An 18,551-nucleotide genomic window follows, 5' to 3' on the forward strand; every position below is an offset into this window, starting at 1 on the left:
ATTCAAAATATCAACTCGTAAACAATATCGCGTCGAATAAATCGATACTTCAACAAAAAACTTCGCACTCGATTAAACAAATAATATAAGAGCCCACGACGGCCAGACTTTCCTTTCTTTCGGAAAGTTGAAAGTTTCTCTGTATATGTCTCCGATACAGATAAGAACGACTAGCGATTATCAAGTCTGGGTTGTGGTTACTTTGGCAGGAAACAGGCAGTAAGGGTGTATAAAATTGTACCTAACTTTCATTATAGTTTAAAAGCTAAATTTTATATATGTTACTTGGGGACCTATAAAAAGACACTACCTTAAGAGCCAGACAGTTTTCATGGTTCTTACATCTAGCCAGACACATTTAAAAAATAACTAACATATCATCAAATTCACATAACTACCTAAAAGCGTAACAAATATGAAATAACCCACTAAAAACATTAGTTAACTATAATTATTAAAAAAATAAAAGTATAATATATAAGTAATAAAGTTATTACTTATCTTTTACTTAGACTTATGTTGATGGAATTTCACGTATCCCGATGACTTTTTTATTGTGTCATCGAGATACGTGAAATTTCATCAACATAAACCCCCGTAAAAGATAAGTAATAACTTTATTACTTATATATTATACTTTTATTTTTTTAATAATTATAGGTAACTAATGTTTTAGTGGGTTATTTCATATTTGTTACGCTTTTAGGTATAGGTATATTAAGAAGAGCTGGAACGTCAACACATTTACACATTTCACATGTTAGGCCGGGAGATACTGACACAAAATTTCGGGTCATTTGTAACAGGATGGCGGTCTAGCGGGGTCTTAGTACGCAATGACAAAAAGAAAAATGATGGTCAGAACGCTGGTACCGGCGGACTAGTCGCGTGGGCGTTAGTCACACTCGTCGGATAAATAGCGAAAGTCCAACGATTTGTAACACAAAAATTTTAGAATTTACCGATAGCCCTTAAAAAAGATGTAGGTAGGCGGTAGTGTCATGCCATACAGTTACGATGTGACTTACAGTCCGCCATACCGACGTGAATGCGTTGATTTAAAAAAAACAATTCAACCATTTGTACCGGGCTCACTTTTGCACAGGTAACCATCGTCGTGCAGCCATTTACTAAAATCGCCATGCCATACTTTTCGGACGATTCCAAATGGTCGCCATACCGCGGAAAATCTGGAAATTTTTGAATTTTTTTTCTCGCCAAACGATTTGTACCACCCTACATTTTTTTTCAACAACTCCTGAATGATTATAAATAGAAATGTGATAATGCCATACCTGTGGGAGGTGGCGAATGTGTATAAGATTTTTTTCTTATTGTAAGATTTTATTCGTAGTTTGAACGATTTGTAGCAGTATGGCACTAATTTTTCCCTCTATTAAAAGTATGACAAATATAATAATGGTCACGTTGCATCATATACTTTCCAAAAATGCCGTACTGGTACAAATCGCCAATTCTTTTCATTTTTTTTTACGTCTTGGCTTAAGTCTTACAATCATCCGCCCCATGTTTGCAATCTGCGATATTTTTTTCTAGGTAGAATTGTATACAAACAAACAGAATATAATGATCCCATACTGTAAAAAATTATTTTACGTATTGTACAGTCGTATTTTTGAAACGTGACGAATAAATTAATTTTCAAGTATGGCAGCACTTTTTCCCCCTACTAGAAGTATGGCAAATATAATAATGGTCACATTTTATCAAATACTCTCCAAAAATCCAAATGCAATACTGGTACAAATTGTTTGGCGAAAAAAAATTTTTTTTTGCAGATTTTCGGCGGTATGGTGGCCATTTGGAATCGTCCGAAAAGTATGGCATGGCGATTTTCGTAAATGTCTGCACGATGATGATTACCTGTGCAAAAGTTAGCCTGGTACAAATGTTTGAATTGTTTTTTTTTTAATCAACGCATCGCGTCGGTATGGGGGGCTGTAAGTTACACCGGAAAAGTATGGCATGACACTACCGCCTACATCTTTTTTATGGGCTATCGGTGAATTCTAAAATTTTTGTGTTACAAATCGTTTGACTTTCGCTATTTATCCGACGAGTTCGACTAACGCCCACGCGACTAGTCCGCCGGTACCAGCTGCAGCGTTCTGAGTTCTGACCATCATTTTTCTTTTAGTCATTGCATAATAAGACCTCTGTAGAACCGCCATTCTGTTACAAATGACCCGAAATTTTGTGTCAGTATCTCCCGGCCTATGTATGTGTCATATTTTGCAATTGTTTATAAATACAGGGTGATGTAATTGGTGTAGTACGAATATCTAAAAATCTATGAAGAATTTTGTGATACAGTAAATGGAAGAATTATAGACTATTTTACAGTATTTAATAAAATCATTTAATTTTTTGTTCATTTTCATTAGAAATGTCAATTTTTCTCACCAAGGTGGAAATTTGGATGATAAGGATCTTGTTAGAAAAATATAAATTTTGACTAAAATCGGCATTTTTTTTTTTCAAAAATCAAATTACTAATTAATAATCAGAGTTATCACATTATTAAAAAAAATAAGCCAAACTATACACAATTTTTACCTACTTGATGCAATCCTCAAAGATCATGGACATAGTGTATTGCGCCTTCCACCATACCATCCAGAACTCAACCCAATAGAGTTACTATGGGGCATAATTAAAGGGAAAGTAGCATCACAAAATGTGAACTTTAACTTGAAAACTGTGGAAGAATTATTTAGAAAGGAAGCAAATGCTATTAGTCTGGATATGTTTAGTGACGTTTGGAGAAAGACGCGAGAACATGAGGAAAAATATATTCAATTAGAACCAAAAGTAGATAATTACACTGACTCATTTATAATAACATTAAGAGATTCCGACAACGAAACATCGAGTTCTTCGAGCGATGAAAGTTTCAGTGAAGTAGAAGATTACGATTATGATTAAATAGATTCTTCTTTTTCTCTATAGATACTGCTTTCTGAATTGGTGGTAAATGTTAAAACTGTTAAACTGTTATGACGATTCAAAAGTGCTTCTAGAAGAAGTCTAATTGTATAAATGTTTGAGTTTGAGTTTAAAACCAATAATGTGAAAATTATACAATAAACATGTAACACATATTTGTTAGCGCGTATTGGTAGGTATTACTTACTACAAATATAATATTTCTTAGATATCTTTACTCGACCAAAGTCAGGAATTTAATTATTATTTGATAATTGAATGATTATTAATACTTTTATCCAATTGATTATTATTAGAATAAATAATTAACTTCATCAATTGATTTACTTTTAAATTATAATTTTACAGGTAAATTATGAGAGCTTTCATAAGTAATTATATTTGCATACTAGATTTCCGCCCGCGGCTTCGCCCGCGTTTTCAAAGGAAAACCCGCATAGTTCCCGTTCCCGTGGGATTTCCGGGATAAAACCTATCCTATGTGTTAATCCAAGTTACCCTATATATGTGTGCTAAATTTCATTGTAATCGGTTCAGTAATTTTTACGTGAAAGAGTAACAAACATCCATACATCCATACATCCATACATCCATACAAACTTTCGCCTTTATAATAGTATTAAGATATATATATATATATCTACAACGCACCCATTTTACAATTCAAGTCTAAAATGAAACTAGAGTCGCATTTATTTTTGAACATACTGTAAGTGAAATTGCATAAGTGTGAGTACTGTGAACATGCCAGCTTTCCCTAATTGACCTATAGTTATGTGAATTTGATGATATGTTAGTTATTTTTTAAATGTGTCTGGCTAGATGTAAGAACCATGAAAACTGTCTGGCTCTTAAGGTAATGTCTTTTTATAGGTCCCCAAGTAACATATATAAAATTTAGCTTTTAAACTATAATGAAAGTTAGGTACTATTTTATACACCTTCACTACCTGTTTCCTGCCAAAGTAACCACAACCCAAACTTGATAGTCGCTGGTCGTTCTTATCTGTATAGGAGACATATACAGAGAAACTTTCAACTTTCCGAAAGAAAGGAAAGTCTGGCCGTCGTGGGCTCTTGATCTAAAAGAAATGTACCGTGAAACAAATATCTAAAGTACCACAAACGTTCGAGATTCGGGGACTTTTTCTCACTCACTTTGAAAGTGAAAGTCAAACGGGAGTTCTGAAGTACATTAACAGGCCGCAAATGAGTCGAGTAACTATTCGAAGATAATTCACTCCCGTGTCACTCGTAACTCGAAACTATTCAAGAAATGGGTCGCTCATTCGACCCAGAGCTATTAGTCGATAACTGTTGCGTATAACAATATCGTCTAAGTACCAGTCAAGTAAATACTAGAGCGGATTTAATAGGCCACTTGAATTTATAGCGAACACTTACTTCCAATGTTAATTGAAAATGTCATGTAGATTTTGCTCTACTAACTAGCAATAGTGTTAATTATAAATGTTCATTTTGCTTAACAATTTAAATTTAATATAATTCGTGGCTTTTCATTTTTATACAAATCGGATTCTAATATTCAAGGTCTTTTTAACAATATAAATTAGAGTTCTCTTATAGACGACGAAATGTATATTTCATTATTATTATCTTTAGTTACATTATAAGCAAGTCATGAACCTGGCTCTGTATCTTATTAATCTACTTGCACATAAATAAATCAAAACAGACCATGACCAGGTACTACTACTTTTGCCTGTGGTTTTCCACACGCGGACGTACTGAAAATCAGCGCTGTTCGGGTACTTTTTAAGATAAGGTAGTCTTAGTTTTTGTATGGCAGTAAAGCAATAAAATTGCAAAATGTTTTCTTTCTTTCTTTCTTTCATAAGATAGTCTAGCTCTAAAGCCGAATTTTTCAAATATATCATATGCCAATTTTCATTAATAACAATTAACGTAACTTCTCACAACAACAGTTGTTAGGTTAGCAGAAGCTCAGGCGTATCCTATATCCTATAAGTTTATTCTATAACCACAGATAGTATACTATACTAGTACTACGTTGATCAGGGATCAAGTTATATTGGCAGATCGTACAATCTCCCTCTAATTGCGAAGTAACTTTGTTATTGTTACCGCTTCTCGAAGTTTCCATCTATATTACAGCAGCACTCTCTGAAACGACCTTTAAGGAAAATAATGATTTCAATTTGTGATTAATCGTAAAGGTTAACTATATACTACATATCATAAAATGTATTTTACTTTTGAGGCTTTAAAGTTCTTGATAAAAACAAATAAGTCATATGTATTTGAATTAATTATAAATATTATGAATTTTAATGAAGTTTAAAAAGTATTGTTTATATTCCGATTAATTCGTGAAGTATTTTGTTACGGTTTGCATAAAATATTTTGTGATTCAAATTCATAATTTATCTGCTTTCCATTTTTTTCATCGTAAAGTTTCTGCCAACATTTACGAACGAATTATTATTTCAATTCTCAACTAACACAGTAGAAGAATCCTCAAAATACAAATTCGAACAAAACAAAATAATTCATTTAATGTAAAGTTGTAAATCAACTTGCCAATCGTTAAGTAAAATTCAAGGCAAACTCTATCGGATTAAAGTTTTCCTAATTCAATGCAAAATTCGTCAAGGCTTTCCAGCATTTTCTTCTATAAAAGCGTTTCCATGTCACTTACTACGGAACCCGTGTCAAATTTTGATAGATTGGGTTTGCCTTACACGCCTTGCTGACTTATCATTGATGTGTTATTTATTGATTTGAATTCTGAGATGTAGGCTCAGACGTAGCAGAACTTAGAACTGAAAAGCTTTGAATATGATATGAAAGTAAATCAATGTTGTATATAGAAGTGTAGTGTAATTACGTGCAATATAACTACAATAAATAATTATTAAGTCAGTTAAAAATAAAATACTTATTCAAGAGGATAGAATGCTAGAGACAGTTGTAGGCTGTTGTTTTAACCTCGGTGAGACATCCTTTTCCATGGGATTTGCATTTAGCCACATATTTTATTCATATTTTTGTCATTTATAAGACATCATAAACCTTTTTTCTTTCAACATTCACACTATACAGTACATACAAAACTGCAGCACGTGTCACTAAGCCTCGTTCTATAGGATATCTTTGTATCATTGGTCTAGAATAGATACCGCCTTTGTAACAGCTTCATCAGTTTAACCAATACGTAGTCGTATTTCATTCATAGTACTGTATAGAATTGAGACATCAAAGTCAATATTATATTATACAAATTGACGACGCGGTTGGCGCAGTGGTCAAGTAACTGCCTACTGAGCCGACGGTCCCGGGTTCGATCCCCGGTCAGGGCAAATATTTGTGTAGTGAACTCAATTATTTGTTCTTGGGTCTGGGTGTTATTATCTATATATGTATTTATTAAATATTATATTTATCGTCGCCTAGTACCCACAACACAAGCCTTAATTGAGCTTACTGTGGGACTAGGTCGATTTGTATAATAATGTCCTATTATATTTATTTATTATTTATTTATTTATTTAAATGTATGATGTGCATATAGATATTTACAAGATCAACGATAAAACAAACCATTTTACTTAACTGCATTTCAGTCTGACACAGACATTGCTGTACAACGTTGCGATATAATGTAATTTAATGAATTTAACGCATTTAAACCAGTAAGTCATTAATTTTAGCATACTGTTAACTACTATTGAAACCTAAATAAATTACTAATAATAGAAAAAAAAAACCGGGTGGAGCTGGGGCGAACAGATAGTGAATAATAAACAATGTAACTAACTTAAAAGAATTAAAATTGGCCCGGCTATTGTTCGTCAACGGATAAGTGAATTACCGACCTTCAGCTGATTCGATCAACTTTTATAAAAGATAAGATTCCTACCGAACGATAATAAAATAATGAGGTAGAAGATTTATAATACATTGCTGATTACTTTTTCACCAGTTGACGTTCTCTATATTATAATATTATATAAAGAGGATTGTATGAAGCGCGATTAAACCTTTATATTAGGCAGAAATATTATTTTAACATTGAAAAATCGTCGAAGAATGAAATGAAATTTAATAAAACGCAAATACTTTAAATTATATTCGAGATAGTACCCAAGATCCCGCTAAAATACACCCATGCGTCTAATATTTTTTCGTAACTGCTTTTTACCGTAAAAACACTCCATTAATTTGGAGAAAATCTACGCGTAAAGAATAATGAACTGGGATCGCGAAGTTTATATTCTATTTCATGCGGAAGGAAGGAGGCCAGAGCAACAAATTTGCGTACTGTGATCCATTCGCTTGTATAAGCGTGGATTAACAAAGGACTTTGTTTTATACAGCCCCGTTCTGAGTGAATCCCGAATAAGATTTGTTTAAGAATTGTACGATGGGCGCAGCGCTCAATTTCAACGAAATTTGAGCGAGTAGTCGTAAATAGGCTTAACCGACTTATACGACTAAGCTTACAGTAGCCGAGCTTAAAATTTTCGAGGTTCAAAGGTTTTTGTTTATTAGGAGTTTATGAAGGATAAAAATAATTTCATTAGCATGGATTCGAAGACATGTTAATATTATTTGTTAAAGCAAAGAAAAATTTTAAGTCAGGAATGGGAAAATACATTGTTAGTAAATACAACATACATATTTTATTTCTATAAACTACATTCAAGTTTATTTTGTAGTTGGTATTATAATGCCATTTATTAAAGTATTACTTGCCTTAAATATGAATGAAATCTACCGAGAGCAAAATAATCTAAATTATTCAAATCTGCAAAGAAAATAAGTTTGACATGTAAATTACATCATTTCGTACAAGAGATGTGGAAGATTACGTAATAAGACTTATTTTTAGGTTACTTAGAAGGTATCATGAATGAGAAAGGAAATTTATTCAATTGTATAATGTATTGTAGAGACACCGTATTATATTAGTAAGTAAAAATAGACGTTAGCTGTATTATTATAAAGGAAATAAGAAGTCATTGCCTATGGTACTTACTGACAATATGGTATGTCGCTAATTATAATTGATTTGCAAGAATAAAATATAATCTCATTTAAAGAAATAGTCAGTCTTTATTATATTTGAACCTTTGATTTTAACTTCTTTAGAAGTTACATCTCATATAGTTTTATTTCACTTTCAATTCCATCGTTTGCATAAACACTGGCTTATACGGAAAAGGGTGAAAAATTCAAGGGCTCATACTGAAATGGATTTATCAAAGGCCATCATAGTGGGTCGAGCTTGCCTTAAGGGATCGTGCCCTACCTGACACGTGTTACATTCCGATACCACGTTTGCAAACAACGATTTTATAGGTTTTGTTAGGCTGTAATATTTTTTGTGAATAATTTTTTTTTGTGGTTTTTTTAAATGTTTTGTTAAGATATTCATTAGTAAGATGTTAGTCATTATATTAGTATGACAAAAAAATTCCAATAATACCTACTTACACTAAACAAAACTTTTATTTTTACTACATTATCTCATATACTAAATAACAGATTCCCTCGCTAAAAACCGAAGTATAATGTGGTATAATAGCGTTTCTATGAACAATGGTTACTGAAATATTTAATGACGCCATTACACAGCTAGTAAAAGAGCTAAATAAATTTTATAGCAACATTATCGACAACAGTTTCCAAGAAATTATATTCCTTTATTATAAAACCACGCACGTAAACAGAAATGTAAGTTTTAATTTCTATACACCTTATATTTTTACGATACATTGCAGTCACGTGATCTGCTAACGAGAAAAGTCCGCTAATGGTCAGCAAACGAACTTTTGCTTCAGTAAATTAAAACAATGTTTTTCACCCTTCAGCGTGTAACAAATTAATAAGAGACAGTCACGGCTTGTCACCGCAAGGGGTTTTGATAAATCACGCCGGTCCGTGGACCCTCTTAAAAGTCACATGTCATACAAAAAGTTTTGCCACGAGGGCGTGTCAGCTGTTCTTGAGTAGTGTTGTTTGAATTTATACATTGTTATACGTGGATGGAAACGTAGTGCAGATGAGATAGGTATTATTTTGTGAAAATAACAAAAACATTTAAGAGAGTTAGTACCTATATTAGGATGTTTCAAAAGTAGTATTTTAAAAATTTCGACTTAGTGGTAGCATTAAAATCACTAGAGAAAAATTTAAACAATTTTTATGTTTTAATAGATCTAGTTTGACTGGGAAGTACCAGGATTGGAATATAACTTATCTATACATTACCTACATCACATATCTGCAAATATGGATTTTATCTCAATGCGATGTCATTATATGACTAAATAAAGACGCCTTTTCACTCCGACACAATTCCGCAGTGACAATATAACAAGGACGTGTACATCACGAGTTTAAAACATCCCTATAAATGTTCGCAGATTTCACGTCTAACCTATTGTGGTGCCTTCAATCGCCTGAAAGGCAGTCTTAGAAAAATGTCTCAGTTATTTCTTTTGTGAAGCTTCAATACGCCGTTCAGACTTCGCTTGACATTAACTCTTTTCTTTGGTTCGCGCTTGTTCACTTTCAAATCTTTTTGTGTTTAGTCTTTAAAGTATTTCCTTTTATAGAATGGATTGAACGTTTCTACACTGCGTAAAATTGGAGATTGGTTGGGGGTTTCTTGATTTCATACACTTTTGTTATTTTACAGCGATATTGAAGATTTTTGCACCTCTTATTCTTATTTCTATCAAAAAATCGGAATCTAAAACCTACATGTCTTTAGGAAAGTTTGATTACAATTTAGTAAAAAAATCAATAATTGTAGATAATATTTTCTTAATAAAATTTATCTATTCATTTTTTGTATCATTGAAACAGACTTTACTTCTTTACATGTATAAGTCGAGCTTTTCAATTCAGAATTTCCATTACATAGTTCCTCCGCAACAATCCATCCAAACTAAACCAAACAAAATCCACAGGGGTCCGTAAGCTGACCACCATCATAGCAGCCGGCGCGCAATCAGGCACATGGACCATAGAAGCCACGTGCGGCGGTGGTTCCGCACACGTTGACGTCACAGTGGGCTCAGGGACCGGGGCCACGACCCCCGCGACCCCTGCTGCGGAACAGCATTATGTGGAACTGAAGTTCGCGGACAGTATGCGGAGGAGGTACAAGCCAGGGTTGCCGTTTGTTGGTCGGGTGAGTTTCATTTACTATGTAGGTAGTAAATAATGAGATATGTCTACGTATATGATCGAAGATGTTGAACTAGCCCTAAGTACCTACCATCCTGTTCGATATTGTAATCAAAAATCGAAAAAGAATATATTTTTGCAACCTCTTGTATATTATGATTTGGCAGCGTTTGGCAATGTAATGCCCTTTATATCTTACGAAATTGCAGTACCTAAAACTACATTAACAACGTTTTAACTAAACTCAAAAATATAATACAACCCAGCTTATATTAGGTATAATCACAGCATTAAGAGTTAACGAAAGTATCACTATTATACATTTTAGAACGAGTCCAATTCGCTGGAACATTTAAAAGTTCCATTGTAGAAACGATTGCAATCTGCTACCAGCCGTTCAAACTTTTTCCAAGTATTTTTAAGCAAAGTATTCTCGACTAGATACTACCTTGGGGAAAGAAAAATAAAACCCGAGAGAATTACTCGTGCCTCTAATTTTGTTCCCGACCAATGTTTCAATTGATTTGAAAATTATTCTAACTAGAGTCAATATTTGAGCACGCTTTCGTTACTATTGATTTTATAATTACGACCATCGCTATGGTTGGAAATATTTATCTACCCTATTTTTATTTCAATATCGTATAATACTCGTAATTCTCTAACAATTTTCTTAAAGTAGTAGTAGTAGTAGTTCTGTGTAGTTTTCAAAATAAATAAATAAATTAATTAATCTTAGTTTTAATAAGATAAAGTTGAATTTTTTTTCCCTACTTCAATAGCAACAATATAATATTAGGTTGCCATCCATATTTCATATAAACGTAATATCTACGAGTATTTTTCTATGCAAAAAATAACATACTTACTGCGCAGAGAAAATTGAAAGTAATTTTCTCAAACCTATACGTCGTAGTCGAGGTCACTGCATCTGCTACGAAATGCTACGTCGTAGCACTTGCCACGTAGCATTTATAATACCGTTTTCAACTGACTGATTCAGATGACCCTGTGTCGTTGACGTCTGAATTAAGCCGAACCGAGGTATCAAAATACTCAGACGAAACTTGTTCACTGTTATTTATTCGGAGAATTGTTTTAATTAAACAAAGGTAAAGCTTCTAGTTTCAGAAGATTAGAAATAACGTCAGAATTTATGTCGGATCATATAAATTGTAAGGAGATAACTTTAGTTAAATAACTGATTGACTATAAGATTTGTTTTGCTATATTGCTCCGCTGTTTACTCTTGTATATAGTCCAAAGATTATATACCTACGTAGAATTATTTTCTTACATTATATGTCAAATTTGTGCTCTTACGAAAATAGAAAAAAAATGACATATATATTTAACACCTTTTATCATAAAAATACAGCCAAAAGAACACTTCAACTGTGCACTAAAAGACAAACTACTATAAAGTTAAAAGGAATGACGTTATCTTTAAAGTGCATTTTCTCAAATGTTTCAACGATTACTAATAGCGCATCTTAACAGCAGATTATCGCAGCATTTTGAGATAAACCATTACCCATTTGTATTCAGCTACATTACTCTCTTTCTCAATAATATATTAGAGTAACGAAGAGCCTTATATCAACGTGATTCTTTACGTCATACCACTCTGAGTTATTGCTAAATTTATGATTGATTGCTATAGGGAACATTGGTTCTTATAAATCTTATATTTTTTTGAAGTTAATCTTGTTGAGTTTCTTACGTAAAGTACAATATAAGAATAAAAAATTTAGCACTGTTATCCAGGTTTTCGATGAAAAATGTTGTGCTAGAGAGTCATAAAATATTTTACAAATTTTTGTAAAAAAGAAATATCGTTTGCATTATAGTATTTAACATTTAATTATTTTAAAATTAAAACAAAATACAAACTAACCTTAAAACAATTCACAGCATAATTATAAAATATATTAAATGAAACTCGCAAAATTACATAATAACGAAAGCCAAGGTGTTTAATTACCACTGTTCATGCAAAGACTTCTGTCGCTAAAGCTTTTGGAGCTAAGCCAGGTCGGCTCCGCACTTAATGGGTTAATTAAAGAGGACCCCACAATATCGTTTTCATTTTAGACTGGCTTACGGGATCGACTGCCGCCTATCTTGCCTGTCACGCTCGCTTGTAAATCGTTTTTTGTACCAAGTTCTGTCATACAAGTATTGATAAACTAATTTACGTAAATTTCATTAAGTATAAAAGATTACGACCAAAATTAGTATGAACGAACGGATTAAATTTGTGCCCTAATTTAATAAAATCGGGTAGATTATTATAACCAAATAATTCATCTTTTAATACGATATACATTTAGTTAATATATTATTATACCTACTAACTAACAAATAGTAAATTATTAATCAATTGATTCTTATGTAAGCACTGATTTGTTCTTTAAACTTTAATAATTTTAATTTCTAACAGGTGGAAGCAGTAAGTACAGAGAAACGCGTGCGAGTCCGGGTGAAACTGTATGATGACAAAACAGATATATACAGTCAAGACATCGACATGTCGACAGGGGAAGGAGGCTTCATAGTGCCCACTGTTATGGCTGACACACCTTATATCAATTTACAGGTAAGTAAATTGGTTTAAAATGATATTAATGATTTAATCAGCATATAAAAGCTGTAGCTTTAAAATTTAGAACAATGCTAGATCGCAATTAAAAAGTATATTACAGTGTAATAAAATAAACTAAATTACAAATTTAACGTAGAGGATTTCGCAATATCTACAACTAAACTATAGGAAAGTGGAACAAAAATAAAGAAACATCGGAAAGTATATGGTAAAAATTTCAGGCCGTTTTGAGTAAACAGGGTTTCGTTTATTTTTACTCAAAGATTTTTTAATTCAATTTCAATTTGATATAAAAGCTAAATATCAACTTTGATCATTTACTGCCATATTAACATTAAAACAATTTTTATTTTTACCTTAAAATTTTGCGCGCTTTTATTTTCCTTTGATCTGAGTTTCAACCACAATTGGGCTGAAAAATATCAAATTATCAAAAACAATAGAAGAGTTAAACATTAAAGCATCTTCTTGCCTAAAATTATTTTTAACGTTATTTTCTTTTAAATTCCGCATTAAGAAAAAATGTGTAGGATGTGGCTTTATAAAATATCAATTTGCACGTTTAAATTTATTTAATTAATTTTTACATTACCTATGAATTATACTAATGTTCACATTTTGATTATCATAATATTTAAGCTTAAGCAAGTCCATCGTCAATTTCATAATCACTACTGATAAATATGTATATGGAAGGGCGACAAATGAATTGCTAGACGTCTGTTAACAAACTGACTTTTATTTCGTAAGTGACATGCAACTAACATATAAATTAAATATCTATCTCTTTTTGCGATATCTATTTGTATCCCGACTCCGGCACGGCCCGGACACGCTTTTATCTACGTATAAAACACTGACAACGCAACACTACAAACTATTTTAATCTACCAAAGGAATTAGCAAGCTTCCATTTACGGCATTTACGTGACAAAGTTTGATTGAATGTCACAGAATCAATACGTCAAACAGTCCGATCACATCTCCTCCAAATTGCCAGTTCGCGCCTCAAATCTAATTCGGTTTAATCGTCGCATTAATTCGGCCTTCGAAGTTTCTTGGTACAGTAATCGCGGTACTGGTCGTGAATATAAATGGCTAGATTTTCGACCGTTTACTCGAGAAAGCGTATACGTTAATCCCTGTCATCGACGTGAGTAAGAAAGTACGGTTTGCAAATGTTAATCGGTTGATTCATTATTGTTTTAGTACTTTGAAGATGTGATTATTAGTTTATAGTTAATATTATTTTCCTGAATTATATTCGATCGATTAAACGATCTTCATTATCTACTTAAGCACTTGTAAAGTGACAAAGAAAGGTCTTTCGGTACGTTTGTTCGCTCCAAAAGAAATTTCTTTGTTTTATTGGCCACCCGGGCCGATTCCATACAGGCGGCTAGAATTAAATATAGTGACAACTTACCTTCATACTTCGGTAGCTCTTGAGGGAAATTAATAAAAAAGTGTCAATCCAAGATACAGTTAAAGATGTTAGACGGGGAATTTTATTTAGGAGAACATTGTATTGTATACATTCCAGGATGTTCATCCGATTACACAACAATAAGATATATTATTTGTAAATAATAGTTTATAGATGTCGTACAAACATTGTAATATTATGTTTGAAGTATAAATCTTTTCAAATCTAGTTACTCTATCCTACAATTAGGACATTGAATGTGTTTGTAACAAATAATGAATACCTTTTTTAAAAGAACGGGAACAATACTCAGAAAATTATTAAAGTTTTGACTCAAATTCTCCTACAATTACGCCCTAGTAGGTATTTTTGTCTTGGTAAATAATATCAAGGCCTACGTTTATTAATTTCTATAATTACAAAATAAGCAAAATTATTAAGGCTCACAAAGGGAAAATTGTTTTCATGTTTCTGTTAATTTCACTGCTAAAGAACTAAGCAGTAATTTCCAAAAGACATTTGTTTGAAAGTTAAAGCTTTAGGACTTATAGAAATGTAATGAGTGAGTACTCACAAAGTTGGCGCAAATTCTTCGTGTACTTGGTTATTTTGTTAGGAAATAAAATACGTTTAACAAACACAAAGGTTAGTAATTAATATTGTTCTTTTGTGACACAGTATTATGTTGCGTGAAATGTGTGTCTCTTTAATTAATTGATTGTTGAATGTTAAATGTTGAATGAATTTGTTTTCTTTTATAGGGATATGTATACCATACATACGTATATAAATCACATCATATTCAGTAATGTCGCATGGTACTTCCAGTATTATATCCATACTAATATTATAAATGCGAAAGTAACTCTGTCTGTCTGTCTGTTACTCAATCACGCCTTAACTACTGAACCAATTTGCATGAAATTTGGTATAGAGATATTTTGATACCCGAGAAAGGACATAGGATAGGTTTTATCCCGGAAATCCCACGGGAACAGGAACTATGCGGGTTTTTCTTTGACTGCGCGGGCGATGCCGCGGGTGGAAAGCTAGTTATATTATATTTTCTCTGATACCTTATCTTCTAGTGATGCTCAAAATAACTTTATTTTTTTCTATATATTACTCATTCACTGCAATACCATAACAATTCGAAGCTATGAACCGTTGCTATGAAAAAATCTAAATAGATTTCAATCATTTAACCTTAGACATATAACTATACATACATACTTACAGTCATTTTATTAATATGTTACTCCGTATAAAAGGAGGAGCCACTCAACAAAGCCGCAAATTCACGCTAAGCGTCAAACCACCATACACATTATATGAAAAGCAATTACAGTCCTACGGAGCTTATGACGTCATGCAAATATATAGCTTCAACGAGATTGGCAATCCGGCTCAAGTGCTTTTAGAGGCTAATAACTATCTTATGAATTATTACGAGCCAGTGAGGTGTGCTTCATGTGGCAAGTTGGAGACGATACGAAGTTTAATGATTCGACATGATTGTTATGTGTGTATTGGTTAGTGTGCGTTAGATAAGGGTGAGTTTAGATGTCACGTATTATAATGTTGAGGTATTTGGATCAATAGGCACTGACCTTACAAAAGTATAGATTTTTAGGGTGAGAGATTGAGCTAAGATGTTTTTTTTTTGTTTCGCCAAAACTTTAGTTGCCGTATTATTATTTGCTATATTTTTTCAACCGACATTGTGTTCATTTAAATTTTAACGTATTTTTTCCCAGGTTGTTGCTCTAATTGAGCTAATGAATAAATAATTTATTAAGTAAGATTAAAAGTGTTCAATCTCTAAAAATACGTAGCAGTGAATTTTACTGAAATAAAATATTGTGTTGAGAATTCAAAATCAACAGCTTTATTATAGTCAAACAGACGATCAATCAAAAAACATTACTAGAAATCTAAATAACTACGGGTAGGTAGCGGTCGACCGTTAAGTTTCTCCGCTCACTTTTTGCCACGTTCCTCGTTCAAGCTCGTTCAATAAGCTATAAGCGGTTTTTACTAGCTATTTTTAAAATTAATTTATTTATTGACATTTACTGCATACTGAAGGTTGGCGTTAAATTAACTATGTAAGAGACATATTATTTTCTTATTTCCTGAAAATAACAGTAATATTATGGCTGATTTTATGATATTTATATAACGGAACTCCAAAAACTTTGCTTGTTATGTGTACTCGTGTAAAAATTGTTTTTACAAACTTCAGCATATTTTATTACTAGCGGTCCGGCCTAATTCGATCAAAAATGAACGACAAAATTTCTTGAAAACTTTCTTCTTCAATTTCCTGTAATTGAGTTCCATTTTTGTTAAAAAAATCCAAATAATAATAATATGTTTGGTCCATGTAATAACAGTAAATACATTTTTTAGACTCGATCAGACTGACAGACATAAACTGATCAATCTCTTTCAGGATTTAGTAGGATTCTTAAAAAAGAATGATTAATGTGAATTAACAGTTATCAATGGACACAATCTACAAAAACACAATGATAAATGAATCAATGATCTTTATTACATGCTTTTCCCCGCTTATATATTGTTAAAGTGATTCTCATTATTCATCCGACCTTTGGAAGTTTTTTGAAGGGATTCCTTTGTATTTTTATCGGTCATTTTTTGCGTATTCCGACGCTTCATTCGGATAGATAAATTATGCTGAGATACAGTCAAATGATCCGTACCTCAGTAAACGTGAAAGGGAGTGCTTTTAGGAATTAGCAGGCTAACCTTGGACTAAAAATGTTTGAGATGGGATAAAAATACGAAGTATTTTAGGTTGGATTTTTTTATTACATAAAGACTTCCTTCTTAGCATTTTTTGTGTATTTGTAGAAGAAATCGGGACTTCAAAAGTATCATTATAAATTAATCAAACTACATAGTAACATTTCTTGAAGTAATACTTAAGAAAAGTTGACCAATTAAAAAGAGATTATTATTTAACAACATACGGTGTTATTTTTTTACCTACACTTAAGTTGCGAACTCCATTCATAATGAGACTTATAGCAACTGGCTTAAAGTGACCTAATTTCAACACTTTCAAATATTTATTTTAAACATTTTAACCCAAAAATAATATTGCGTTAAATTATGCACTCTACTTCGCATTTAAACTCAAAACATTTATTTATCTATTAAAACCGGAAGATTCAAGAAGAGAATCAGGTTATTTTAAAACTTCAAGAAGCAATCTCGTTCAGATAGTCATTTGCGCGACCTATTTATTTTAGAGACGTTTCGAAAGTCGCTCATAGTACTTAAGCCACGAAAAAGCGATCTTAAGGCGGTCGAGTCAACATAAAATACATTACTCCTTTTGGCAGGGAAATGTAGTCGTTGGTTAAGACCATTATCCAATGGATTGGGAACTTTTGGATCGCTATCAACTAAGATGGTTACCATTAGAGGAGATTCGAGCAGATTACGGACATTGATGTCTAGTGGGAGACTAATTATGTTGATAGATTCCCACTTCCACCCACAACTTGGAACTGAAGGCGTCCATTGATTATTCTATATTCGATTATTATAATCTAGTCTATTTTAAAGCATCGGGGATTAATCTGTTTTATAGGCATCGGAAACTAAGTGAAGGAAGATTATTGGCACAACAAATATTTGAGTCCGGGAAGTGTATTTATTTATACAGTTACTGTTTTATAAGGGAGAGTTCAATTTCGTGTTATTGTAATTTACTTTCCATCCCCTTCTCTTTGCTGTCTAATTGAGAGAACGAATAAACATCATAAAATACTTATTTTTATGAACATAATATCCATAATTTTATGCACCTATATAACGAATACTCAGTCATAAAAAACCTCACGCCTCTAGCCACGTATGACCAACAACAGTATACCAATCAATTCTAACAATCTGTATAAATATCGTCTCACGCGTCAACTTATTAACGAGCCAAGAATGTGTAAAAGTTTCTCAAGCTTCATTAGTCAAGTTTATAAAACTGCGCCCGCATCCGCGGTGAGACCGCAGCCAACTAAAATTGTTTAAAGTTCGTTTAGTTCACAGTTCTTGTGGTGTCTGCATATCGCCTTGTGTGCAGTTTTAATTAACCTTTTTGATGTTGTTGTTAGTATGGATTTATATGGTTTTAGTGAAGTACTTCTAAACCTTTATTTTTTTGTAAAATGACACAAAATAATTTCTATTGGTTTGGTAAAATATCAAGTTCTCAATTTTTTGTATTTTTTAGTTACCAATTGATTGAAGTATTGATGATAACCCTATACAATTTTAATTATCCTTAATTCAATTAAATTTAAACATGCAACTGAGTTTTTTAAATAAAATAAATAAATATAAGAT

At 32.3% G+C, this 18,551-nt stretch overlaps 1 protein-coding gene across 1 annotated transcript in view; it reads left to right on the forward strand.

Moving 5' to 3' along the window:
* LOC149908583 (C3 and PZP-like alpha-2-macroglobulin domain-containing protein 8) overlaps window positions 1–18,551 on the forward strand; it is a 102,360-nt gene that overhangs the window by 31,808 nt on the left and 52,001 nt on the right. The window contains exons 5-6 of the mRNA XM_090102220.1: window positions 9,927–10,150; window positions 12,590–12,745. Coding sequence (XP_089958346.1) covers window positions 9,927–10,150; window positions 12,590–12,745 — 380 coding nt within the window. The remainder of the gene's footprint in view (window positions 1–9,926; window positions 10,151–12,589; window positions 12,746–18,551) is intronic.

The sequence above is a fragment of the Colias eurytheme genome, chromosome 5, assembly GCF_061535395.1.
Source record: "Colias eurytheme isolate Ceu_HAF_F1 chromosome 5, ilColEury1 Martin Lab GWU primary, whole genome shotgun sequence".
Lineage (NCBI taxonomy): Eukaryota > Metazoa > Arthropoda > Insecta > Lepidoptera > Pieridae > Colias > Colias eurytheme.